At 41.1% G+C, this 25,592-nt stretch overlaps 2 protein-coding genes and 2 non-coding genes across 6 annotated transcripts in view; 1 reads left to right on the top strand and 3 right to left on the bottom strand.

Annotated features, from left to right (window-relative positions):
* Positions 1-654: 654 nt before the first annotated feature.
* Positions 655-25,592, bottom strand: part of HERC3 (HECT and RLD domain containing E3 ubiquitin protein ligase 3) — a 91,908-nt gene continuing 66,970 nt past the window's right edge. The window contains exons 17-26 of one of the 3 annotated variants that reach the window (XM_008143560.3): positions 24,568-24,591; positions 24,390-24,479; positions 23,049-23,219; positions 21,274-21,417; positions 19,523-19,689; positions 15,615-15,681; positions 15,078-15,160; positions 2,193-2,376; positions 1,907-2,009; positions 655-939 (exon numbers count right to left, since the gene is read on the bottom strand). In XM_008143560.3, coding sequence (XP_008141782.2) covers positions 731-939; positions 1,907-2,009; positions 2,193-2,376; positions 15,078-15,160; positions 15,615-15,681; positions 19,523-19,689; positions 21,274-21,417; positions 23,049-23,219; positions 24,390-24,479; positions 24,568-24,591 — 1,242 coding nt within the window. In that variant the 3' untranslated portion in view covers positions 655-730. Of the gene's footprint in view, positions 940-1,906; positions 2,010-2,192; positions 2,377-15,077; positions 15,161-15,614; positions 15,682-19,522; positions 19,690-21,273; positions 21,418-23,048; positions 23,220-24,389; positions 24,480-24,567; positions 24,592-25,592 lie in introns of those variants that run through there. The other 2 variants (XM_054727464.1, XM_028148256.2) reach the window with 2 other exon arrangements.
* On the top strand, positions 4,472-5,117 carry NAP1L5 (nucleosome assembly protein 1 like 5). The gene has a single exon (XM_028148206.2). The coding sequence runs from the start codon at positions 4,472-4,474 to the stop codon at positions 5,039-5,041; it is 570 nt and encodes a 189-aa protein (XP_028004007.2). The 3' UTR covers positions 5,042-5,117.
* LOC129147381 (small nucleolar RNA U2-30) lies at positions 8,787-8,856 on the bottom strand. Its single transcript, XR_008554754.1, has one exon. It is a non-coding gene; the product is annotated as a small nucleolar RNA U2-30 (small nucleolar RNA).
* Positions 9,029-9,108, bottom strand: LOC129147383 (small nucleolar RNA U2-19). The gene has a single exon (XR_008554755.1). It is a non-coding gene; the product is annotated as a small nucleolar RNA U2-19 (small nucleolar RNA).

Below are 25,592 nucleotides of genomic sequence, written 5' to 3' on the forward strand. Positions count from 1 at the left end.
GCTGAGCAACAAAATAAATTAAGCTCAGCTGCCACTCTAAGCTACTCTGCACATCTTTAAGGAGGTCCAGAAACAGGGAGAGCCATGAGGAGATTGCTAATCTTTCAAGACCTTTTGTGTGTTTTTTTTAAAGCAAAATGTGTTCACAAAGACTCCCTTGAATTCTCAAGAGTTCAGCCAAGTAATGGACCCGCATTCAGTTGGTTGGAATGGGGAGTTTCTGAAGGAGCCCTTTCCTCCTAGTCCTTAGAAAAGGGCTGCAACAAGCCAGGGCGAGGAGACAGTCTGCGTGCGCAGGTAAGAAAGGACAGATCAGTTAAAACCATTCGTGCAAAGGAGTGAGACGTTAAGAGAAGGAGGAGGAAGCACTCACTGTAAGGAAAGATCAGGGCTGAGACAGGCATTTGGGAAATGAGAATTTAAGAACCAGTGCCATTGCATCCAGCAGAGTGCAACATAGTCACAAGTGCAAGGAGCACTCAGTAATTTGGTTTAAAAACAAAAACACCTCTTAGACAACCGCCAATTTTTCACTCCATCCCCAACCCCTGATTTTTCAAGAAGGTTGCTTACTGCACACAACCCCAGAAACACATCAACCAGGTTCAGGATTCAAAAGTCCCCACACACTTATGCAATAAAAAAATAGAACTCACTCCCCATGATTTTCTGTATAGGCCTCCATGTGGACACTGAGGAAGGAGGGGGAATCTGGGGCAAGCTGGGGGCCTCAGGCCAAACTGAACCCCTCGTAGTTGTCCAAGGCCTGGGTCAGCCGTGCACTCAGGATCTCTTTGCTGCTGTATTTGGGGAGATCGAGAAGGTTATAGCAAGTGTGGGCCACAGGCAAGTACTCCTCCCCGCTGGCTGTGGACTGGATGACAATCTGCAGGCTCGCCATGCCGTAGATGGGAATCCGATCGCTGCCTGTCAGGAACACTGCGGAGAGAGGGAACTGGCATGACTAGCTCTGCCAATTGGGAGCAGCTCTCAGCCGTCCTCCCAGGAACAGAGAGGAAAGCGTGACACCCTGTGGCTCGTGTGAGAAGTACCACTACCTTTATGTGCCAATATGTTTATCATTAATATTAATAAATGCTCATTCATATAAAGTAAAAGAAACTACCTTTCAAATCCTCTTTTTTGGTTTCCTATGAGTAAGAATTCTATGCTATTCACTGGCTAATTTCTGACCTTGATTATACATTGACACCAAGATTTCAACTATTTTTAAAAGGCTACGTTTGTTCACGTAAACTAGAGCTCATGTTCCTTTCCAAATGTATTCCCCTTCTCCAGGGGCACCCAGGTAGTCAGAGAGGACCATATGTTATATCATTCCATTTACATGAGATGTCCAGAATAGGTGAGTACCTCCACAGACAGGAAACAGATGGGTGAGGTGGGGGGTAGGAGGAAATGGGGGATGATTGCTAATGAGCATGGGTTCCTTCTTAAAGTGATGAACATGTTCTAAAATGGGTCGTTTCACAACCCAGTGAATACACTAAAGAACCATTCAGTTGTATGCTTTAATTGTATGGTATGTGAATTGTATGGTATGTGAATTATACCACGATTGAAAAGCTAATATAAATCACACCTCCCAAGTTACAAAGGCAATAAGACACTTTGTAATATTTTCAAAAGGCTAGACAGATACGGCAAATTAATCCAAACAATTAGACTTCATCAACATGATACTTAAAGGAATCGCCAACATAAGAAAAGTGTTTTTAGAGCAACAACTAGGAATTAATATATTGTGCCTGAGATATCAAGACAAAAGTATAAACATTTATTAACTGTTTACTACTTGAAAGAGAATTTTACTTGTGGAGTATATCCTACACCACACCCAAAACTAATATCTAACGAATACCGTACTGAGAATCCTGATACTTACAGAGAAACTTCTTCTTCTTTTCCAGTGGAAACTCATGAAATGTTTCCCAAAATAGTTTCACAGTGGGATGTGTGGCTGAGTAATCTCCCTTGTAGATGGCAGTCTGCCCCAAAAGACAAAAAGGAAAAAATGTATCTCATAGATGAGAAGATTGTAGTGGACACTGTGTATACCACTTGCATGTAGGAGTAAGAAATAACCTCTCAGATGCAGGAGGCCTCCGAACCCTACACCTGGAAGAAGACCGGGCTCTGGGCACACCTCCCCCAGGCTACAACATGCTTACCTCCTCCAGCTCCTCCCAGTTGTAGCTGCTGTTCCCCACCATCATGGCTCTGAGTTCTGAAGGCTGGAAGAGCTCAAGCACTTTGCCACCACACACCTTGAGGAAGCCACTGGAAAACGCTGTGTACCATTCATGAACTGAGATTTGGAAGATATAATTCACGTAAGCGTCCACAAATTCCTGCCTGCCAGAAAACCAAAGAAACAGCACGTTAGCCAAAGTCTTGCAGAATTTATCCAGTTCCCCTTCTACACTGAGCTGGAGAGTGATGAAAACGGAATTGCATTAAATTCTCATACCAGGAGGCTCCTAAGGCATTGGGTAGGTCAGTGTCCGGCCCCAGGGTTCCACCCGAGTGTCAGGTGACCTGGGGAGGACCTCGGCCGTGAGGGTGGAACCCTACTACTAACTTTGTTTTGCCTGAGGCACTCACTCCAGTTTTCATCTTGTTTATGGTCCTGCTTAAAATTTATTTTAGAAAAAAAAAAAAAAGACTTTTTCTGCTAAAAGAAAAAGTCTCGGATAATGGTTCTAGGCTCCTTCCCCTCTTCAGAAACAAATAAAGCTAAACTGTCTGATATTTGCACCCTCACATATCTTAAAAGGTAGTGTCATAACTCCTTCTTTTCCTTCACAGACTTATATAAAATGCCCCCAGAAATTTCTCTTCTCACTTTCATTATACACAAGAAGCTCACAGATGAGATCGTAACTCCTTTCTATACATCTCTTAACCACCCCTGGAGAGAACTGTCAAACAGTGGCTCCATCTCACTAATAATAATCAAACGAAAAGACAACAGTGAATTCCCATTTCACCCACTGGACTGGCATAAGTTGAAAAGACAGAGAATATCGATGTTATGGGTAAAGATGTGGGGAAATGGGAACCTCATACACAGCTAGTGGGAAGATAAGGTATGAAATGACAATGGGAACCACATGGAAATAAACAAAAACCGAGAAAAGCCAAAGCAGTTTATTCAGAAGTTGCTATAGCAAAGGAGCCAGCCACTATCATTTATGTTTCGGCAGAGACTCCAAAACAGGCCGAAGGTGGAAAAGCTTTCGAGTGGAAAAGGGGGAGGCTTCAGCTGTGCCCTGGCCGGAGGCTGCTGGCATGGGGAAGCTGTGGGGGGCTAACTAGAAGCGAGCATCCTATGTGATCGGTCAGAGATGCATGTTTTGCTTTTTCTTTGTTTTTGGGAGGGGGGGGGTGTTAAGGTATAATCAACATTTAACATTAGTTTCAGATAGACAACATAATGATTCCATAATAATTCTAGTTAGTATCCACTGCCATCCGTAGTTACAAATTATTTCTCCCCTTGGGATAAGAAATTTGTAAGATCTACTCTCTTAGCGAAGTTTTAAATATGCGTATTTTGCTTTTTTTCTGATTGGTCCCAAGTTGGAAGAAGCTGTCAAGTGCTGGCCATTTGGGGCTGGCTGTTTCAGAGTTACTGAGAGAGACGGTGAGCTGGCTGCTTATGGCAGAGCAGGGGCTGGTTTCCTGAGCAGCCGGTTGCAGGTGCGAGTTCTTTCTTTATATATGGTCTGGCCATTGTCTGTGTGCATACTGAGTCTCTCACTAGTGAGAATGTACACTGTGAAATGAGACCTCTAAACACCTAGGAGGAAAAGTTGCCAGTAGCTCAAAGAATTGAAAACATAACATCCTCTGACCCAGGAGGGTGACACAAAAAGATTCTCACGAGCATGCGCAAGACAACGAGTACTGGGATGTGGTTTGTTTTTTAAATTAAATTTATTGGGGTGACATTGGTCAGTATGATCATATAGGTTTCAGGTGTGGGTTTCTATGTTACAAGATCTGTATGTCACACTGCGTGCTCACCACTCAAAGTCAAATCTTCTGTCACAATTTATTAGGACCCTCTTCTCTCCCCACCCCCTTCCTCTGGCAGTAGCGTGTGTTTTTTTTTTTTTGTTTTTTTTTTTGGTCTTTTGTTTTTAAATATATTTTTATTCATTTCAGAGAGGAGGAGAGGGAGAGAGAGAAACAACAATAATAATCACTGATCGGCTGCCTCCTGCACGCCCCCAACTAGGGATGAAGCCTGCAACCCCAATCAAAGCCGGCTCCAGGGTTAAGCCAAGAGAAGCTACAAGGCAGACCCACACCAACCATAGGGAGATGCAGCCAAGACCAAGACAACAGATTGACAGATTTAGGGATTTAAGTGGGACTGAGGAGCAAACTGCGGGGACAGGGTAGCCAGGTGACGGGATCTGACGTCAGTTTTGACGCCAGGGAGATGACAGAATGGCATAGCAACAGGAGGAAGCTGTCGCAGAACGCCAGGGGGAGGAGGGGACGACCATCAGCTGACGCCAGGGAGCCAGTCCAGGGCCCGCGCTGCAAGGGCGGGCGGGGCTGCGGCCAGGGGACCAGGCGGCACGGCGGCGGCGGCGGCAAAGGGGCGGCTGCGTGCCGCGGAGGAGTCATGGCCAAGGGCGGCGCGGAGGCGCCTGAGACCCCTGCAAAGAATGCGCCAAAGGCTAAACAGGACTTTCTGGAGAGCCTGCCTCACTCGGTGAAATGCCGAGTCCTGGCCCTCAAAACACTGCAGAAGCGCTGCGATAAGATAAAGGCCAAATTTGATAAGGAATTTCAGGCTCTGGAAAAAAAGTACAACGAAATCTACAAGCCCGTACTTGCCAAGATCCAAGAGCTCACTGGTGAGATGGAAGGATATGCATGGACCTTGGAGGGTGAGGCGGCATCCGAGGATGAGGAGGAGGAGGAGGAGGGGGAAACGGAGGAGTCTGTGGCTGCCAAAAATGAGGCTCCCAACTCTGCGGTGCCCCATGACGCCAAGGAATAGGCGGGGGCACGGATGGAAGAGGAGAACGACGACTAAGGAAATCCTGATGTTTTTCTTTTGAATATTGGTGAACTTGGAAAGGCTCAGGTTTGGGACCAAAATACAATATGAATCAATTCTGACATTCCTAAAAATATATTACATTGGAACAATCTGGTCCTGGCCAGCCCGTTTCAAATTTGATTTTCATTTTGAACCCAATAAATAATTCAAAAGGTGTTGGAGAAAGCGAGTTAAGTTAAAAATTATTTTTTTCAGGATCTCTTTTGTGAGGGCGGGAACTAAGGGCTTACTGGGGGCGGCAAGTGGATGTGAAGAACCACTCGGAAACCCAGTCATCACACTGCTCATCACACTGCACACGGGACACCCACGCCAAGACGGGACATGTCCTCAGGGCTCAGTTCTTCCATTTCTTTAGTCCTGAAATTCTCCACTGCAGAAAGAGCAGAACCCAAGAAAAAACCTCATCCACAAGACTGCCTTTGTAACCCAGACCTCAGCTTTACACGTCAGAGAAGAGGGATGGAATCCAGGAAGCCTGTGGTGGAGATCAATGACAGCACTGCTAATGAGGCCTGGAAACTGCCACTCACATTTTAAAGATGTTCTGAATGTTTGAATTTAGGGAAATAAATCGTTCTGAGAAGGCGAGTGTATAACCTGTATAATACTGCCAACATGTGTTCATTATTTGCAGTCTCCTGTTTATGTGTTTTCTTGATAATGTCTATTTACAACGGTGTACAAAATGTTTTAAGTACTAAATCCTCTCTACCTAGCATTTCAGAAATATTAACTTGAAGAAATGCAGAATGTAGCAAATTCTGTAAAGCATGTGCATATAGTGTTACATAGTTTGATCCTTATGAAGTCTTTTTGTCATGTAGCTTTTATTTTTTTAATAATTTTAATTGATTTCAGAGAGGAAGGGAGAGGGAGAGAGATAGAAACATCAATGATGAGAGAGAATCATTGATCGGTTGCCTCCTGCATGTCCCCTACAGGGGATTGAGCCCACAACCCAGGCATGTGCCCTTGACCAGAATCGAACCCGGGACCCTTGAGTCCGCAGGCCAATGCTCTATCCACTGAGCCAAACCAGCTAGGGCTGTCATGTAGCTTTTAAAATGTAGCTTTTAGAACTCTTCAATGAAGCGGATGTTTGGGAAAATACACATACTTGAAGAACCAATCTAAATGTGTGTCCCCACCCTCAGCTCAAAAGTAGAACAGTTTGCTTATATTAGCTGTGCCTTCATTATTTTGTATGTAAAATGTGACATATGAAATAGAAAATGGTGCAAAATCAAATTTTACTGCTTGAGGATAGAGTGCATTCAGTTAAGGATTTTTAGGAAGGACATTTAATGTAAAGACTCTTAGCTTCTTTTTGGGTTTTGAACTGTGTGTGTCTCAGTGATCTATAAAAAATACATAAGCATAAGGTTGTTTACCACTGTGGTGTTAATAAAACAGTATTTTCAAACAAAAAAAGGACTTGGTACTCTGAATGCCTGCAATCAAATCCCAGCTCTGAGTCCTTTTAGCAACGAACCTTGGGCAATTCATTTAATCTGTGTTCATTTTCTTCTCATCTATACAAGAGGATAGTAATACTCCCCCTCTTCATGGTTACTATGGACAACAATGAGTTAATACATATAAAACCCATAGACCAGTGTCTGAAAGTACTCAAGATATATCAGATATTATTATATAAAAGACAGAGCCATGATTAGAAATTCAATCCTCCTTCTCTCCCCAGTTACAAAAGGAGAGGAAATGAACACCATTATATTCTTAAGTTTATGATTCCTTATTGCTAGAAAACAAGGTAGTCTTTAATACAGAAACACAGGAAATTCAATACAATTTTGGTTTCAATATAAAATCAGGTTTTGATTGCTTCCCAAAAAGGATAAAAGACTGTGACATCTATCTATATATATAAAACCCTAATATGCAAATAGACCAAACAGCGGAACAACCAAACAACTGGTCACTATGATGTGCACGGACCACCAAAGGGCGCGCACGGAACATGGTGGGCATCGGCAGCAGCGGGATGGTGGAGCAGGTGAGTGGGGGCACCAGATCAAGGCGGGGTGCCAGTCACTGCCATCGGGGCGAGCCTCTGGTGGTTACTGAAAATTCTTTGCTCTCACGCACCCCGGTCCTGCCCAGCGCTCACACCTGATGCCGGTGCCAGCCCCACTTGCACCCGCTGCCAGCGCCGGAGCTGCCACTAGCACCTGCTGCCAGCGGGTGCGAGCGGGGGCTGCCAGGCCCTGATCGCCCCTCAGGACTTCTCCACCTCCCCCTGCTCCTGAGGGGCGATCAGGGCCGGCAGCCGCCTCTCATACCCACTGCCGGCAACAGCCCCACTCACACCTGCAGCCGGCACCAGAGCTGCTGTTTGTGCCCACTGCTGGCGCCATCCCTGCTTGCACCTGCAGCTGGCGCCCGGCGCTGGTCCCGATCGCTTGGCGCCATCAGCGGGTGCGAGCAGCGGCTGCTGGCCCCAATCGCCCCTGAGGGCTTCTCCACCACCCCCTGCTCCTGAGGGGCAATCGGGGCAGCAGTCGCCGCTCACACCCACTGGCAGCGCCAGCCCTGCTTGCACCCGCTGCTGGTGCCATCCCCAATCACTCTGCACTGTTAGCGGGTGTGAGCAGCGGCAGCAGGAGCGGGGCTGCGGTGGGAGAGGCCAAGTGGGGGCACAGAGGATGGGCTGAGACCCACCCCTTTGCTCACCGCAGCCTCACGGCCCACAGTTCCTTTCAAGGTGCACAAATTCGTGCACTGGGCCCCTAGTGAATATATAAAAAAAGGCATTTCAACTTTACATTTGGGCATTCTGAATGAAGTAAAACTAATTTAAAGCCTTACAAAAAATTTTAAAACTCAAGATGCATTTTCTTCCATTTCCCATAAAGGTTAAAATTACACGGAAACAAAATTTGACTGCTTTACCTTAGGGAATGGGAGGCAGCTCTGACCTGTTACTAATGGCAATAGTTGAGTAAAACCTTAAGGCAATATTAATCTTCTTTAGGGCCAGGCCAAGCGAGGGTGGAGGGGGAGAGTGTGTGTGTGTGTATGTGTTTAAGTCTGATCAGTTACCAGATAAATATACAAAAATCAATAACTATTTCTAGGCACTAATCTCAAAATATATAGAAAAGGCTCTCTTTCACAATAGAATAAGAAATCAAAATATTTATAAAAACCTCTAATAAAAATATGTATAACCTATATGAAAAGAAAAAACAGAATGGGCCTTTTTGTTATTGTTAATCCTCACCTGAGAATATTTTTTCCATTGCTTTTTAGAAGTGTGGAAAGGAGGGGGAAGAGATACAGGGAGAGACACATTGATTAGTTGCCTCCTGCACACGCCCTGACCTGGGCTGGGGATTGAGCCCCGAGCCTAGGTATGTGCCTTGACCAGAATCGAACGCATGACGCTTCAGTCCTCTAACCACTGAGCAAAACCAGCTAGGATCAGAATAGGCCTTAGGATGGTAAGATTAAATATCACAGAAGTGTCCATTCTTCCCAAATTAACTTTTAATTTATCACACTTCAAATGAAAACCCAAACTAGATCTGCAAATTATTGTAATTACCTGAATATTCATCTGTAAGAACAGTTAAGAAAACTAGCAATATGGATACAATTCAGATTTTACCTTAGAATACAAATTCAAACAATTTTTTTTTCTTTTTTTTTTTTTTTTGTCTGAGCTCAGGTCAAGTGTAGAAACCTTCATAATTACAAAGGTCAGTAATCAAACCTTTTCATCATTGCTCAGAACTGATCAGCCTTTCAAACACATATGTCCCTACCTCCCCACCCCAATCTCATTCATCCATCAGCAAGTCCTCAGTTACCCACTGTCACCTTAACACACACACACACACACACACACACACACACACACACACACTCACTCATTGTTTTAAATTACTTTATACTTTTGCTTCTCAGAACTAGAGAGATCATGCATCAGGTGGACTGGAAGGTCTTCTGATGCTCAGATTTGGCTATTTTCATCATTGATCCACTTCAGTAGGTCAAACAAATTTTTAATTGAGTAAAATACATTAGGTATTTTATCAGTGACTAGACAGGGAAAGAAAGACTTGACAACACAAAAATTAATAAATTATGAAGATTTGAAAACAACACATTTTCAAAAGCAAACAACGAACTGGGAATAAAATCTGCAATAAATATGGCTGGCAAAGGGTTTAATAGTCTTAATGTAATAGAGTTCATACAAATCAAATGAAAATCATTTTGTCTCAATCGCGAATGCATAAAGAACATCAGCAGACTACTTCAGAAAGGGGAAATACTGCAACCCTGTTTGGGGCAGAAAAACATGTCCTAAAAGGGCAGCGCTAAGTGGAGAAGGGCTCCGGTGAGGTCGAGTACGCGGGCTCCGAGCTGCGTGCTCTGGGCAGCAATCTGTCTTCCACTTACAGGACTTTAGCTGTAGGGTTTTCTAACTACCAAACATGAATACTGCTGGCCACCTGCCCCAGGACACGGGCATGTTTATAACCCCCTTTACACAGGCAGCAATTTCCACCACTTCCTAACGGGGCTGATCTTTACCCTCTGTTTCCTGCACTGCTTATCTGATAGTTCCTCAGAAAGCCATAAAACGTGCATGACGGCATCTAGCAGGACACCCTCCTTTCAAGGCAGGTCAAACACTACCATACATCAACCCCTTTTAATCTACTATAGGCCCAAATTAGTAAGCAACGCGCAAAGTAACTGGCAGAAAGAAAGGCAACGTGCATTGCACATTTAGCTCGGGCTCTAAGAGAATTCTGCAGGGAACTGTAGCAGCCGACGCTCACGGCCTAATAGGGCACAGCAGCTCTCCCGGCCTGAGAGTTTACACTCATTGTGCACACAGATGCATTTGCTCGTGCACGCACGTGGACACTTTTTTCTTATTGAGGTAAAAATTCACAAAAGGTAATTAACTGTTTTAAATGAACAATTCAGTGGCATTCGTACATTCACAATGTTGTATAGTCATCACTTCTATCTAATTCACTTTTTTCACACAAAAATATTTTAGAGGTAAATATCAATAAAGTGGATCAGTGCTGTGTAAATATGTAAAGTAACCTCTATATAGAAGTAATATAAAATTTTACAAATGGTATCAAATTTCTTAATAAAAGTAAATTTTATTTTTTTAGAAAATAATCGGAGCTTGTAAGGATTAGGTGAAATGGGTACTCGCATATATTAATGATAATGAATAAGCTGATATAATTCATTAGAAAAATTAATTTAGCAAAGATACCTATGAACATATTCAAAATGATATATCCTAATTCAATTTCACCCTTGGGACCTAATCATTAAAAAGCAATCTGAAAGGCAAAAAAAACAAAAACAAAACAAACTTTTATACACAAAAGATGTTTGATAGTCTTACTAAAATGAAGAAGGAACAAAAAAGGTCTGTTATATAAGGCCTTTATTATATGTTGAGGCATGATCCCTCTATTCCCACTTTGCTGAGAATTTTTATCAAATATGAGTGTTGGATTTTGCCAAATGCTTTTTCTGCATATATTGATACGCTCATGTGATTTTTGCCTTTCAATCTGTTTATGTGATGTATTACATTTATTGATTTGTGAATATTGTACCAGCCTTGCATCCCTGGAATAAATCCCACTTGGTCATGGTGTCTGATCTTTTTAATGTATTGCTGGATCTGATGTGCTAATATTTTATTGAGGAGTTTAGTGTCTATGTTCATCAGGAATATTGGCCTGTAATTCTCTTTCTTTGTAGTGTCTTTATCTGGTTTTGAGATTAGGATAACTCTGGCCTGAAAAAAAGAGGTTGGAAGTGTTCCTTCCTCTTGGATTCTTTTGAATTGTTTGAAGAAGATGGGTGTTAATTCTTTGATAATGTTTGGTAAAACTCCCTTGTGAAGCTGTCCAGACCAGGGCTTTTGTTTCCTGGGTTTTTTATTACTACTTCAATTTCATCAGTTATTGGCCTGTTCAGATTTCCTGACTCTTCCTGATTCAGTTTTGGAAAACTGTATTTTTCTAGGAATTTGTCCATTTCATCCACACTGTCCAGCTTGTTGGCATATAGTTGTTCATAGTATTTGCTTACAATCCTTTGTATTTTTGTGGTGTCAGTGGTTACTTCACCTCTTTCACTTCTGATTCTATTTATTTGGGTCTTCTCTCTCTGTTTCTTGATGAGTCTGGCTAAAGGTTCATCAATCTTATTTATCTTTTCAAAGAACGAGCTCTTGGTTTTATTGATCTTTTGTATTATTTTTTTAAGTCTCTATGTCATTTATTTCTGCTCTAATCTTTATTATTTCCTTCCTTCTACTTTGGACTTTTCTTGTTGTTCCCTAAGTATAAGGTTAGGTAGTTTATTAATAATTTTTCTTGTGTGTGTGTTTTTTTTAGTAGGCCTGTAGTGCTATGAACTTCTCTTTCAGAACTGCTTTTGCTGTGTCCCATAGATTTTGGGTTGTTGTGTATTCATTTTCATTTGTTTCCAGGAAGTTTTTAATTTTTTTCTTGATCTCATAGGTAACCCATTCATTGTTTAATAACATGCTATTTAGCCTCCATGTGCTTGAATGTTTTTGAGTGTTTTCACTATAGTTGATTTCTAGTTTCATGCCATTGTGATCCAAGAAGATACTTTATATTATTTCAATCTTCTTGAACTTGTAGCGACTTGTTTTGTGTTCTAACATGTGGTCTATCTTTGCGAATGACCCATGTGCACTTGAGAAGAATGTGTATTTTGCAGCTTTGGGGTGAAATGTTCTATAAGAGTCAATTAAATCCATCTGATCCAGTGAGTCCTTTAGAGTCACTATTTCCTTGTTGATTTAATGTCTGGAAGATCTATCCAGTGAAGTAAGTGGGGTGTTAAAGTCCCCTACTATGATTGTATCGCTGTTGATCTCTCTCCTTAAAAGTACCCCCAATTTTTTTTTTAATATTTAGGTGCATGTATGTTTTTTAAATATATTTTATATATTGGTGCACGTATGTTTACCAGGGTTATATCCTCTTATTGGATTGATCATTTTAGTATTATGTAGTGACCTTTACTGTCTCTTGTTATGGCCTTCATTTTGAAGTATATTTTGTCAGATATGAGTATTGCTACCCCAGATTTTTTTTTCATTTCTATTTGCATGGAAAATTTTTTCCATCCCTTCACTCTTTTGTTCTGAGACACATCATAATTAAAATGCCAAAGGTTAAAGACAAACAGGAAATCTTAAAACTAGTAAAAGCAATTAGTTACCTACAGGGGAGCTGGTCAGCTGATTTCTTCTTCTTTTTTTTTTTAAATATATTTTTATTGATTTCAGAGAGGAAGCAAGAGGGAGAGAGAGATAGAAACATCAATGATGAGAAAGAGTCATTGATTGACTGCCTCCTGCACAACCCCACTGGGGATCAAGCCCACAACCCAGGCATGTGCCCTTGACCGGAATCGAACCTGGGACCCTTCAGTCCGCAGGCCGATGCTCTATCCACTGAGCCAAACCGGGTAGGGCTATCAGCTGATTTCACAACAGAAACTTTGCAGGCCAGAAGGTATTGATACAAAAATATTCAAAGTGATGAAAAACAAGGACTTAGAATTGAAGGAGAGATCAAGTGTTTCCCAGACAAAAAAAGCTAAAGGAGTTTATCACCACTAAAGCAGTATTACAAGAAATGTTAAAGAGACTTCTTCATTAAGAGGAAGAAAACAGTAAAGATAAAAAATATGAATAAAATGGCAATAACTACATTCCTATCAATTACTTTAAATGTAAATGGATAAATGCTTCAATCAACACAAGGTAGCTGGATGGAGAAGAAAACAAGACCCATACATATGCTGCCTACAAGAGACCCGCTACAGATCAAGACACACTCAGAATGGAAGTAAAGAGACCGAAAAACTTATTTCATGAAAGTGGAAATAAAAAAAATGGAGTATCAATATTTATATCAACAAACAGACTTTAAAACAAAGGCTACTGGTTTTTCTATTCCTATTTTCAAAAGGGAAGATTTATGGGAGGAAGCCAAGGCAGATAACTTGGACAGTGAATTTCATATGATCTCTGCTTGCATATTTCCAACAGCGTATTTACGGTAAGAAGCCAAATAAAGCCCAGAGTGAACTGGCTTTAATTTCCCAACATGATTACAAGCAGCATCCAGTTTCTCTACTTCGGTACCTTGTTCCACAGGTTAAACGAAGCCTTCCTTTCCTCTGTGAAGGCTTCCCTTGCTCCCAACCCTCCCAAGTAGAGACTGCCTTTCTCTCCTCTTTCCCCACCCTCCACTTCTTTAAGCCAACAGCTTTAACTCCAGCCAATGTGCAAATGATCCCAAATCCCCATGTTCAGAGTCTACCTTCCATTCTGATATATATAGGTCCTCTAAGTATGTACATTTTCCCTGTCCTTGTTTTTCACTTACTCCATCCCTTGTTTCTTTGTGGTTCTTGTTGTAAGCAACCTCAAATTCACTGGTGATTAAGGTTGGCATAAGTAACTAAATAAAATGTTCATATAAAACTTCTCTCTTGAGATACATGCAAACTTTCAGCTCTAAACGTAATCACCTGGATATCACAGAGACCTGTCAATATCCAAAATGAAACTCTTTCCCCCTCCACCCTGCTGTACAGATTCTATTTCCTGTTAGTCAGGTGTGCAAATTAGAAACCTCAGTGTTATCATCATATGCTACTCTAGTGCCATCCATATATAATCAGACACAAGCTCCTGGTGATTACATAACCAGCACATAGCTGACTCTGTCCTCCCGCTACCTTCACTCTGGCCCTCACTACCCCTTACCTGAGCTACCTCAACAGCCTCTTCATGGGTCTCCCTATATGTGATCTATTTCATTCAGTATGATCAATTACCTTCCTAAAGCTGACCAACCATGTCCCAGTCCAAATCCCATTTAAAAACTTGACAATCTATCCTAATGCTATTGCAGCACCCACTCTCCATCCACACAGTAAGATCCCATCCCCTACGTCAGTTCTCATCATTCTCTACCAGGTGTCAAACTTGAGTCCTGACTCACATTATTCCCTGTGCCTAAAATATTTCCCCACTTACATTCTTCAATGTTCAATGTAAGTGTTGTAGCCTCTCCCTCTGCTTCTGTGGCACTTGGCCTATTACTCGATCACATGCACAGTAATCTACTGCAATCGTTCACTAACATTGACCCTTCTTGACTAATCTTGAACTTCTCAAAGATAAAAGTTACTTATTTCCTATACCCACCAACATACCTGGCACACAGCAGAGTTTGTAAACTAAATTAATATGCAGATTGCCAGCGACCTCACTCATAATCTAATACAAACAAAATTGAGAATTTTCTCCTCGAAAGAGATAACACAGAGCTGGTAAATCATCCAGAAAAATAATTTTATGTACTTTAATTAATTATTATGAGGGGAAAATTAATTAACTTAAAATCTATAATACAAATTCTTCAGCAATAAAACAACAGTAATAGTAAGCATCTCCTTAACATTCATTTATTCCATACACATTTTTCAAGCATTTTTGTGCGTGCCCAGCACTCTGCTGGATACTGGAAACCCTGTGCTAGATGCCGGGAGCTCATTCATTCCAAAATGTTTTCCTATCCATTAGCTCACTTTAGCCTCACAAGCATCTCATGAGATAGGTGGGGCAGTTATTATAACCCCCATTTTTCAGATGAGAAACTGAGATCAAACAGTTTACATGATTTGTTCAGGGTCAAAGCCAGTAAGATAGAGATCTAGAATTGAAACAGGTATCTCCTGAATTTAGGTCCTGTGCTTCCTCTATTATTAAAAATCCATTAAAATCTGCAATTTTTTGCTCTCTCCCCTTCTTCTAAAAAAGGGATTAAACTTTACTTCAATCTTGGTCTTAGAAGTGCAGAAAAGTAAAGGAGCAACGTCTGCAGAGGTCCCAGGTGGAACTTACCTGTTATCCTTGCACACAGTCACTTTGTCTCCCTCAGGTATCAGCTTCCTCTGTTCAATCACTCCATAGCTTTCTCGACAAATCTATATTTAAGCGGGGAAAAGAAATGTTTCAATTTTGTTTACCACTTGTGAGAGAAGCTTTAGGAACAAAAGTAGCTTAGTGACTACTTTTTACCACAGAAAATTCTTAGGGGAGAGAGAACCTGAGTCAGAAAACATTGGCACCTTAAAAGATCTCTTTTAGGACGTGGAGTTGCCAATAAATGCAATAAAAGAGAAATGATATGAACTCTAGAAAAGAAATATATCCGAAATAAAGAGGATTGATGCTTCAGTTATTTTCTTAAGGACAGAGATTTAATTATTCATTCATTTATTTAACACATTTACTGAACTTAAGATACTATGACTAAATAATTTGGTACAGAGAATTCCCTGAACTGTTATTTGATTTGGAGGAAAACGAATGTTAGTTATGACTTGTAAGCATGATGAAAGAGACAGACACACTCATAAGTAAGCTGGAAATCCTTACTGTAAAGTTGAGGCAGAAAGTCTCCTCAATATCTTCCCCAGGGTAATCTAAAAGTTCTTGAAGACTCCTAATCAGAACGATAGAGAAAGGAAAAGAGGAAAATCAGACAAGGCAATAGTGTTTTTATCTCAGTCACATGTGCAGACTGTTTGCAAGGAAAAACTATAAAAGAAGATTCTAGAATAAACATAAATCCAGAACAACAGAAAATCATGTTACCATATCTTGAAAGAAATATGGCAATAGACCTGTAAAACATTAATTGTCCTCTTTTCCTACTGACAAATATTACTGGCTTAATGAAGAAGTGCAAATGAATTATATCGGACACACGTGTAGGTTCTTTTAACCCTGGTATGGCTTGGAAGTAGAGACTGGGGGAGATGGCGCGGCAGTGGTCCCACCGACTGCCTTCATCCATATTCTTTAGCCGAGTAATCCTTCTATCATTTTCTTAAAAAGCCACAAAGTCACCTCATCCACTAGGAATCTCAATGTCTTACTTGTTAATGCAAGGGGCTCTGTATGGTAAAGACACTCTACTATCTGCCACTAAAGCAACCTCAAACATGCATAAAAATATGCTTATTCCAACAATGGTCATATCCTAGTTTTCAAGGGAATACATTCTTGTAGCTAAACCTCATTCACTTTCCTCTTTAGTGAATTCTGGGTCTGGCAGTTCCATTAAGAGTTGCCAGGAAGGCCGAAACCGGTTTGGCTCAATGGATAGAGCGTCGGTCTGCGAACTGAAAGGTCCCAGGTTCGATTCCGGTCAAGGGCATGTACATTGGCTGCGGGCACATCCCTGGTAGGGGGTGTGCAGGAGGCAGCTGGTCGATGTTTCTCTCTCATCGATGTTTCTAGCTCTCTATCCCTCTCCCTTCCTCTCTGTAAAAAATCAATAAAATATATTAAAAAAAAAAAAAAAAAGAGTTGCCAGGAAGAAAATTCTTACTGTAGAATTTAAATTTGTATCAGTTAACCAGCCAAAATTACTATTTGAAATACAGCCTTCTCAGCCAGGTTGGTAAAGAACACGGCACGCAGTTCTATCACTCTCTAGCCTTCTCTTTCAGTCACTAAAAATTAACCCTGCCTTGGTCTCCTCTGTCATTTTTTCATATTCCTCCTAAAGTTTCTCTTCCACTCTCTGTGACCCCACCCTGCCGTCGGTTGTGGATTCTCAGTATTGGTGTCCTAGACTGGTGGTGCAACAGTCTCATTTCAGGGGGGTACCTTAGAGACTGCCCTTCCCTTCTCTATCTCCATCTTAAAGTCGGTTCTCTTTCTCTATGGAAGGGGGTGCTCCTTCCTGATAATGCCAGAAGGTTACACTGTTTACAGAGAGCTAAGGCTATGGTGTCGTTTTATATACTTAACCTTATGCTACCTAAATTAACAGAGAAACTCAGAATAAAGGAGTCTTAACAGCCAGAAAGCAAAGAACATAAAAACATGGCTCCACTACTTTCGAAACTGTCTGGCAGTTCCTCAAAGAGCTAAACACGGAGCTGCCTTGTGACTCAACAATTCAACTCCTACTTCTATACCTGAGAAATAAAAACTTATGTCTACATAAAAAGTTGCACAAGAATGTCCAAAGCATCATTATCCACAATATCCAAAAAATAGAAATAAGCCAAATATCGCATCAACTAATGAATAGATGAACAAAATTAGTATATTCACACAATGGAATATTATTTGGCAATGAAAAGAAACAAACACTGATATGCTACAATATGGATGAACTTTGAAAGCATGTCGTATGAAAGAAGCCAGACACAAAAGACCATCCTATCTAATAAAAGAGTAATATGCAAATTGACCATCATTCCAACACACAAGATGGCTGCCCCCATGTGGACACAAGATGGCCGCCACAAGATGGCCAGCAGGGGAGGGCAGTTGGGAGGGACCAGGCCAGTAGAGGAGGGAAGTTGGGGGTGGGTGGCGGTGGATGCGGCCCCTTTCCTGGGGGGCCAAGGGCCAGCTCCCTACTTGGGGCTGGCGGCCAACCTCCCAGGTCCACCCCCCCCCCCCCCCGGCCAGCAGGTCCTGATCACCTGATCAGGGCCGGGCCCCAGGCTGAGACAGGGAACCAAGTGTGGGTGGCAGTGGATGCAGGCAGCGAGGGAAGGAGGAAGGGGGGAGGCAGGAAACCGCGCAGTGGTGGCGCACGGGTGGCAAGGAAAGGAGGCAGGGAGGCGGGGAGGCAGGGAACCTGATCGGCCCTGATCGCCAGCCAGGCCTAGGACCCCACCCATGCACAAATTTCATGCACCGGGCCTCTAGTAGAAACATATAGATATACTAGTGGCCAGGTGCGCAAATTCGTGCACCAGTGGGATCCCTCTGCCTGGCCTGCAGGATCAGGCCGAAAACGGCTCTCCAACATCCCCCTAGGGTTCCCGGATTGCAAGAGGGCACAGGCCGGGCCAAGGGACCTCACCAGTGCACGATCGGGGCCAGGGAGGGACACGGGAGGTTGGCCAGCTGGGGAGAGACCGAGGAAAGGCTCCAGGGTATGTCTGGCCTGTCTCCCTCAGTCCCAATTGGCTGGACCCCAGCAGCAAGCTAACCCACCAGTTGGAGCGTCTGCCCCCTGGTGGTCAGTACACGTCCAGTGACTGGCTGACTGGTTGACTGTCTGCCCCCTGGTGGTCAGCATACATCCTAGTGAGCAGTTGAGCGGCCTTAGCATATCATTAGCATATTCTACTTTGATTGGTTGAACAGCTGGCCAACTGGACAATTGGACACTTAGCATATTAGGCTTTTATTATATAAGATCTCTTCCCCTGATTCCTGATACAGAGTTCCTAAAAACCTTGTAAATTCCTAAGTGGTAAGAGCATCAGACACATCTTTTGTTCCACGGTGGCCCTTGGTGGCCTCCTGGATGGGGACTGGTCACCAGAAAGACTAAGCCATGATTAGAAGCTTGGATTTTCAGCTCCACCCCCATTTTCCAGAGAGGGGAGAGGGGCTAGAAGTAGAGGTATAATTGATCACGCCTGTGTGAGGAAGCCTCCATAAAGTCCCAGTAGGAGGAGGTTTAGAAAGCTTCTGGGTTGGTGAACACAACCCACACACCAGGAGGGTGATGCACCCCAACTCCACAGGGACAAAAGCTCCTGTACTGAAGACCCTCCCAGACCTCATCCTATACATCTCTTCATCTGTACACTTTCCCATATCCTTTAATAAACTGGTAAATGTATTTCCCTGAGTTCTGCGAGCCACTGTAGCAAATTAGGCAAACCTGAGGAGGGTTTGTAGCTAAATCAGACAGAAATTATGGATAACCTGGGGACTTCCTCCTTGCAAATGGCATCTGAAGTGGGGTGCAAGCAGTATTGTGGGACTGAGCCCTTAACCTGTGGGATCTGACACTATCCCCAGGTAGACTGTAGGACACCCAGCTGTTGTCATGGAGAATTGCTTGGTGGTGTGGAGGAAAACCCCACACGTGCGGTGACCAGTAATGTGAGAGTACAGGAGACACAGGAAAGAGAGACACATGGGGGAAGAACTGCAGGTGTTTTTTAGTACAGGCTACCTTTTCAATACTTTTCTCCCCGTGCATTTCTAGACCATGACAAATCTCAAAGTCCTTGTTTCTTTTTCAGAATAGGGGGTGGGGGTGGGGGGGAGAGAGGGATTATTTTATATTCCTGGGCAGTTCTGACTTTATTTTCTTTTCTTTCCTCTGCCCATAGAATGATAGACTGTAAGCAAGTAACTGTATAGCTAAACCTAAGACAAAGCACACACAACCATGTAGTTCCATACACTCACACCTGTGCCACCTGTGGTATTTTCAACCTTTAATCCACACTGCCAGAGGCAGCCAGAGGCAGCCAGAGCAGTTTCCTACACCAGTCTGTCTTTTAGCTCTGTACCTTCCTTCAGTGGGTGAAAGCTCCTTCAAGTCCTCCAAGCCAGGATTTACATTCAGTAACTTCTTATAGAGTGCCAGTGGGAAGTGGAGATCGACTACGGTGGAGTTGTAGATTGCTAGTCCACAGGTTATGCCAATCAAGTGAAACCAGTTGTGCTCTACAAAACACTTTCAGAATATATGCAAATGTTAAAAAGAAATTCAGTGTTTCCAGCCCTCAAAACAACCTGCTATTTATAAAATATTTTCAGTATAAAAGAATAAAGGCTTTCTTAATATTTAGTTACCTTTTAGAGCAGAGATAACCCCCCTGACAAAAATGTGATTATCCCCAAAAGATACAATGTAAACAAAGTTAAGTATTTACAGCTCATCTAGAGATAGAGAGAACAGCCTATATAGTCATTCGACACTTAATGATGGAGAGTCATTCTGAGAAACGCCTCAGGTGATTCTGTCCTTGTGCGGACACCATAGCGTGCACTTACACAAACCTAGAAGGTAGAGCCTCGTGCGCATCTAGGCTACAAGCCTGTACAGCCAGTTACCATACAAAACCACCTGAGGTTAAATCCATCACAAGAGAAAGTAGTGTGCAATCAAGAAACACAGGAAATGAGATGTATGAATCTGCTGCCTGAGTAACACAGCATACTGTTTTTCTGCAAATTTTTTTGTAAGTAGAAAGAGTACATTCTAAAGTAATGATAAAATGTACAGTGCAGCAACTACATAAACCAATAACATGGTCTTTTATTGTCATTATCAAGTAATATGCACTGTACATAATTGTATGTGCTATACTTTTATAGGACTTGCAGCACAGGGGTACTCACACCAGCATCACCACAAATACAAGTAATGTGTTGTACTACATTACAAAGGCTAGGATGTCACTAGACAATAGGAATTTTTTAGCTTCATTATAACTTATGGGACCACTGTCACATATGCGATCCATCACTGACAGAAATGTCATTATGCAGCGCATCACTGTGCTCATTTAGAGCAATGCTGTGCAATAGTACTTTTTGCAATGATGAAAATTGTTTATTCTGTGCTGTCCAATATGGTAGCCACTGGGAATGTGGCTAGTCCAACTGAGAAAATGAATCTCTGGTACTATTTAATTTTAATTAAATAAAATTTAAATTTCAATGGCCACATGTGGCTAATGGCTACCTTTTAAGACAGTACAGATCCAGGGAGAAAACTGGTAGAAAAAGAACTAAATTACAGCCTGGTTGAAATTAAAATGCTCCTTAAAACTTAGCTCTTCTACTGAATTTTCAAATAAAAGTGTGTGTGTGTGTGTGTGTGTGTGTGTGTGTGTGTGTGTGTATCTACTTGTATTAGTATTCAGACACATACTATCACTGTTATTAAAATAAGACACATTTGGCCCAGCCAGTGTGGCTCAGCAGTTGAGCGTCGAGCCAGTTTGATTCCTGGTCAGGGCACATGCCCAGGTTACAGACTCAATCCCCAGTGCGGGAATTGACAGAAGGCAACCGATTGATGATGTTCCTCTCTCATCGATGATTCTATTTCTTTATCCCTCTCCCTCTCTAAAAACTAGAAATGGAAATAGGGCCAATGGGTAAAAAAATAAAGACTAGATACATTATTTAGACATTTTAAATTATTTTGTCATGCTTCCCTTTTCAAAATCAGAAGTCTTGGAACTGGTCTCACAACTAAAATAAAAATTTAATTATATCAATCTGTTTAACTATAATATCACTAACTTACTGTATCTGAAAACCACAAGAGATTTGAATCTTGATAGTAGGTAAACATTCCATAGATGGGATTCAAAAGTTCTTTTAACAGTAAAAGAAAGAACTCCTTTGTGACACCACCAGCATCCACTGCTTCTTCACCATCAAAGATTACCTTAAAACAATGAAAGCAGAATTAATACTTCAAAGAATCTTTGGTATTCTACTTTTTTTTTTTTTTTTTTTAGCAAATTCTTTCCAAAGTCAAGACAAAGGGAGGAAGATATAACACAGAATACAATGATGCAATGAAAACTGCAAGGTGTATCCGCTGATTATTCACAAGGCGCTTGCAGACACACAGAAAGAATTTTTACTAGGTACTTCAAGGAATACAAAGAAGTTCACCATAGGTCCACAGAAAGTTTACCATCTATTCAGGGAAGTAAGGCAAACATAAAAGAATCCATTATAGAATATACTTTATTTTCCAAGAGTAAAATACATTGAGAGGTAAATGTTCTGGCACATAGAGAAAAGCAATGATTAACCTGAGTAAAAGAAGAAACTGAATATGGAAAGGAGAAGGGCATTCCAAGTGGTACGGAACTGAGTTCTGTGAGGGGCTATAAGGAGACCCATGAACAGGCCCACATGGGGGATGCTGGACCCATAATGGTCATCATAGTAACAACCACAGCAAACCAGTGAGTGAAAGTCATTGAGAGTTACTATATGTCAACACTTAAACTCTATGAACCTAATCCTCAGAACAGCCTTATGCATCGGGATTATTATCATCACCATTTTATAGGTAAGGGCTCAGGCACAGAACCAAAACAGCATTTGAGAAACCTTATCCTATGGTTGCTTCCAAGGTTGCCTACAACAGGACAAGAGTAAAGGCGGGGACAGATGGCGGCAGAAGACAAGTCAGACATGCTGCAGAGCAAGAAGTGTCTTATCGGAACTACGGACGGAAAACAGTGGGCAAAAAGAAGCTCCTGTTCAATCAAAAATCTAACCCAGAAGTTCTAAGAACTCCCAGGCAAATGGATGGGACAGATACTATTCACTGGACATTTTGCAAAGGGTGACAATATCATGAAGACCATGAGTTTCTTACTTACTGTGTTTCAAAAAATGGGAGTTTACAAGAGGATTATTAATAGAGATAGGGAAGTCTTCTGAAGGGAAAGACAAATTACTTAAAATTTCAAATAATTTTCTAAATACTTATTAACACCTAACACCTACTATGTACCAAGCACTATGCTAAGCCCTGGGAATACAGTAAGTACTAACAAAAACATGCACAGTCTATGTGAGGAAAGACAATTTCTTAATTCAGTAATATTAGGGTCCTAACAGTGCTTATAATAATAGGCCAAATCAGCTTCCCAGATGATTTCACCACCTTTCTATCTTCTCCTTTTTACCTTCTTTCTCTTAAATCCTTGATATCCACAGACTTCCTAGATGCTGGCTTGATAGTTTTATACCTAGCTGAAGCTTTAGTTTTGCTGTTGTTTGCTTGTTTTTGGTAGAGCTGGAGCAGATACATTGAAGTCAGCAGACAAATAAAGCCCTATAACCTCTCAAGTAATCCACTGGCATTTTTATCTGATGTTACGCTGATATGTGCTATTTGGTGATCTGACAGGAGATGATTAAATTCTTGTAAAATAAATGAAAGAAATAATGAATGGCTATACTCCACTATTTTAATAGTAAGATCTTTGCTACTTCAACACTGTTGAAAGAAAAACTAGGAAGGTATTTAGAAGAATATACTGAAGGGCTCACTTTGAGAGGCTTTTTTAGATCAATGTCAGAATGAATGCTCAGCTCTCTCAGGGCATCTCCAACGAGGTTGTTCCTGCGAACGTGAAGAACCAGGAAGGGGCTTCTGGCCAGCAGAGGCTCCAAGGTGAGAAGCATGAAGACATTCTGCAGGTTGGCTCCATTGACTGCCACCTGGAATGGCACATCAAGAACACAATTAGAGTGGGGACAGCAGCCAGCTGTGCCTTTCAGTCTGGGGTAGGTGGGAAGCATGCTGACTGCATCTCCATTTGTTCTTTTTTACTTTCCTCTTAACTTTTCCAGTTAAATTGTCTAAGTTACTATGTTTATAAAACACACATACCTTTCTAATCTGTACCCAAAAAGGTTAACTGAAACAGTCTGATCCATAACCAGTCCCAGGAAAATGATTTAGGCCTAAATAAGACTGAAATTACATTGTAATAAAAGAAACATGATGGAGAGTGGGTAAAAACTATGACTTTCAGAATGGCAGAACAAGAAACCTACTAATAACCACTTTTAAATGGTTTTTATTCTTTGAAAAAAATGTCCATTTTTTCTGGAAAACCTTTCAACTGTGGAAGGATGGAAGGAAGAAAAGAAGGGAGGGAGGTAGGGAGGGAGGGAGGGAGGGAGGAAGGAAAAATAAGGCTAGAAGAGAAACAGATAGACTGAGAGATGAGTGAAGTTAGATATCTACCGACAGTAGAAACTGGTAGATTTGAATTTCTAATTTGCAAATAATAACTTGGTAGGCACGTCAAACCAATTATATTTTATAATAAATATATGTACTTGAAAATTAATTATCTCTCTATCTCTATCAGGGGTCAGTGGATGACTGGACCAAATCCAGCCTGCTGCCTGTTTTTGTACAGCTCTTGAGCTCATAGTGGTTTCTACATTTTTAAATTTTGAAAAAAAATCTGAAGAATACTTCACCACATGTGAAAATTATACAAATTTCAAGCTTCAGTGTACATTAAGTTCTACTGGAATACCGCCATGCTCATTCATTCACATAGTGTCTATTACTTTTTGTTCTGTGACATAGAGCTCAATAGTTGAGATAGAAAATATGGCCTATAAAGATCAAAATTTTAATTTACTATATGATCCTTTATGAAAACGCTTGCAAACCCCTGATCTATGTAAATGTGTACTCACTTATATGTGTTGTATTCAAAATAAAATTGCTAAAAAAAAATTCTAATAGTTCTAAAAGTTAGAATAGAACGCATCCAAATATACTTTTTCTCCTATTAGTAAAAATTACAACTGAATGTGTAGGTTGAAAGAAACACATAGTAAGAGGAAATAATCTTTAAAATATGATACCTGCATCTGTAGTTCAGCATCTGTCTGTAACATTTTGGTCTTGGCTTGGGCATCAAAGATGAAAGGGTAGGAACAAAGTGTTACAGCATCCTAAATGAAACATTATTGACAAAACTGTAGTATCCACAGAGAATGCTGCTGGAAAAATATACAAGTAAATTTAAAAAGAATCATTTACCTGTATTACAGATGGTCTAGCCTTCTGTGTAAAGAAAAATAAAAAGCCTCTTTACTTGAAATGCAAAACCTGAACTTTTTACCCCCTACAAATGTGAAATACAAATAACAAAACATATAAACTATCTGACTATTTGGCCATGGAACTAACCCCATTTGAATGGCTGACTGGATTTTAATGGAACAGACCAAATGTTTTGATGGACACAAACTGAGGGGAAAAAACTAAAAACAATTTTTAAAATTTTTTAAAGGGCCATTTCAGGCCATTTCACTAACTCCATAATTCACAGCATTAATAGAATTTTCTTTCATAAAATAAATCTAATTCTAAAACCCTGATATCAGAGGTTACTTTTATTGGGTAAAGTTAATGCAAATTTCATTTATTTGTCAGCATGTTACATCTCTTCCTTACACACACACACACACACACACACACACACACAAGCTGTTACTCTGAAGAGTAACCAAATATTTAAAGCTGTCCCTGACTCGGCACTTAAACCGATGCCTGGCCTACAGAAGACACTCCATCAATAGGTAAATAAAATTTTAATAAACTTTTGAGCAGGGGAATAACTGTAAACTTAAAAAACACACACAAAACATACCTAAGAGGTATGCTAGTTCATTAATGGGGGGCAGGCATCTCTTCTGGAAGTTTTTGTTAGGTTATATGACATATATTATTCATAAACTTAACAGAAACAAACAAAAGTATCAACAATATCAATCATGTTGACCTGTAGTATTTCGCAAACAGAAAACTATGGATTTATTCTCAGAGATCTGAGAATGCCATATGAATTTTTTAAATTTTGTAGTTTTTTATAAATAATATCCTAAACAAAATCAATGAAAACACATTGACCTCCTTATATCGGTGTGTCACCATATAATTTACATTTATTTTAATGACTGCATTGGTGCCATGTTATTCTTAATTATCCAAGAATAATAAGAAAAGAAGAAAAGCAGTCTTCCTTGGTAAGTTATTCATTTGCACCCAGGAAAGTGCCAGAG

Source organism: Eptesicus fuscus, chromosome 2 (assembly GCF_027574615.1).
Source record: "Eptesicus fuscus isolate TK198812 chromosome 2, DD_ASM_mEF_20220401, whole genome shotgun sequence".
Classification (NCBI taxonomy): domain Eukaryota; kingdom Metazoa; phylum Chordata; class Mammalia; order Chiroptera; family Vespertilionidae; genus Eptesicus; species Eptesicus fuscus.

Excerpts from the sequence above, each read along its gene's own strand:
- NAP1L5 (XM_028148206.2), top strand. The coding sequence starts at position 4,472 with ATGACAGAATGGCATAGCAACAGGAGGAAGCTGTCGCAGAACGCCAGG.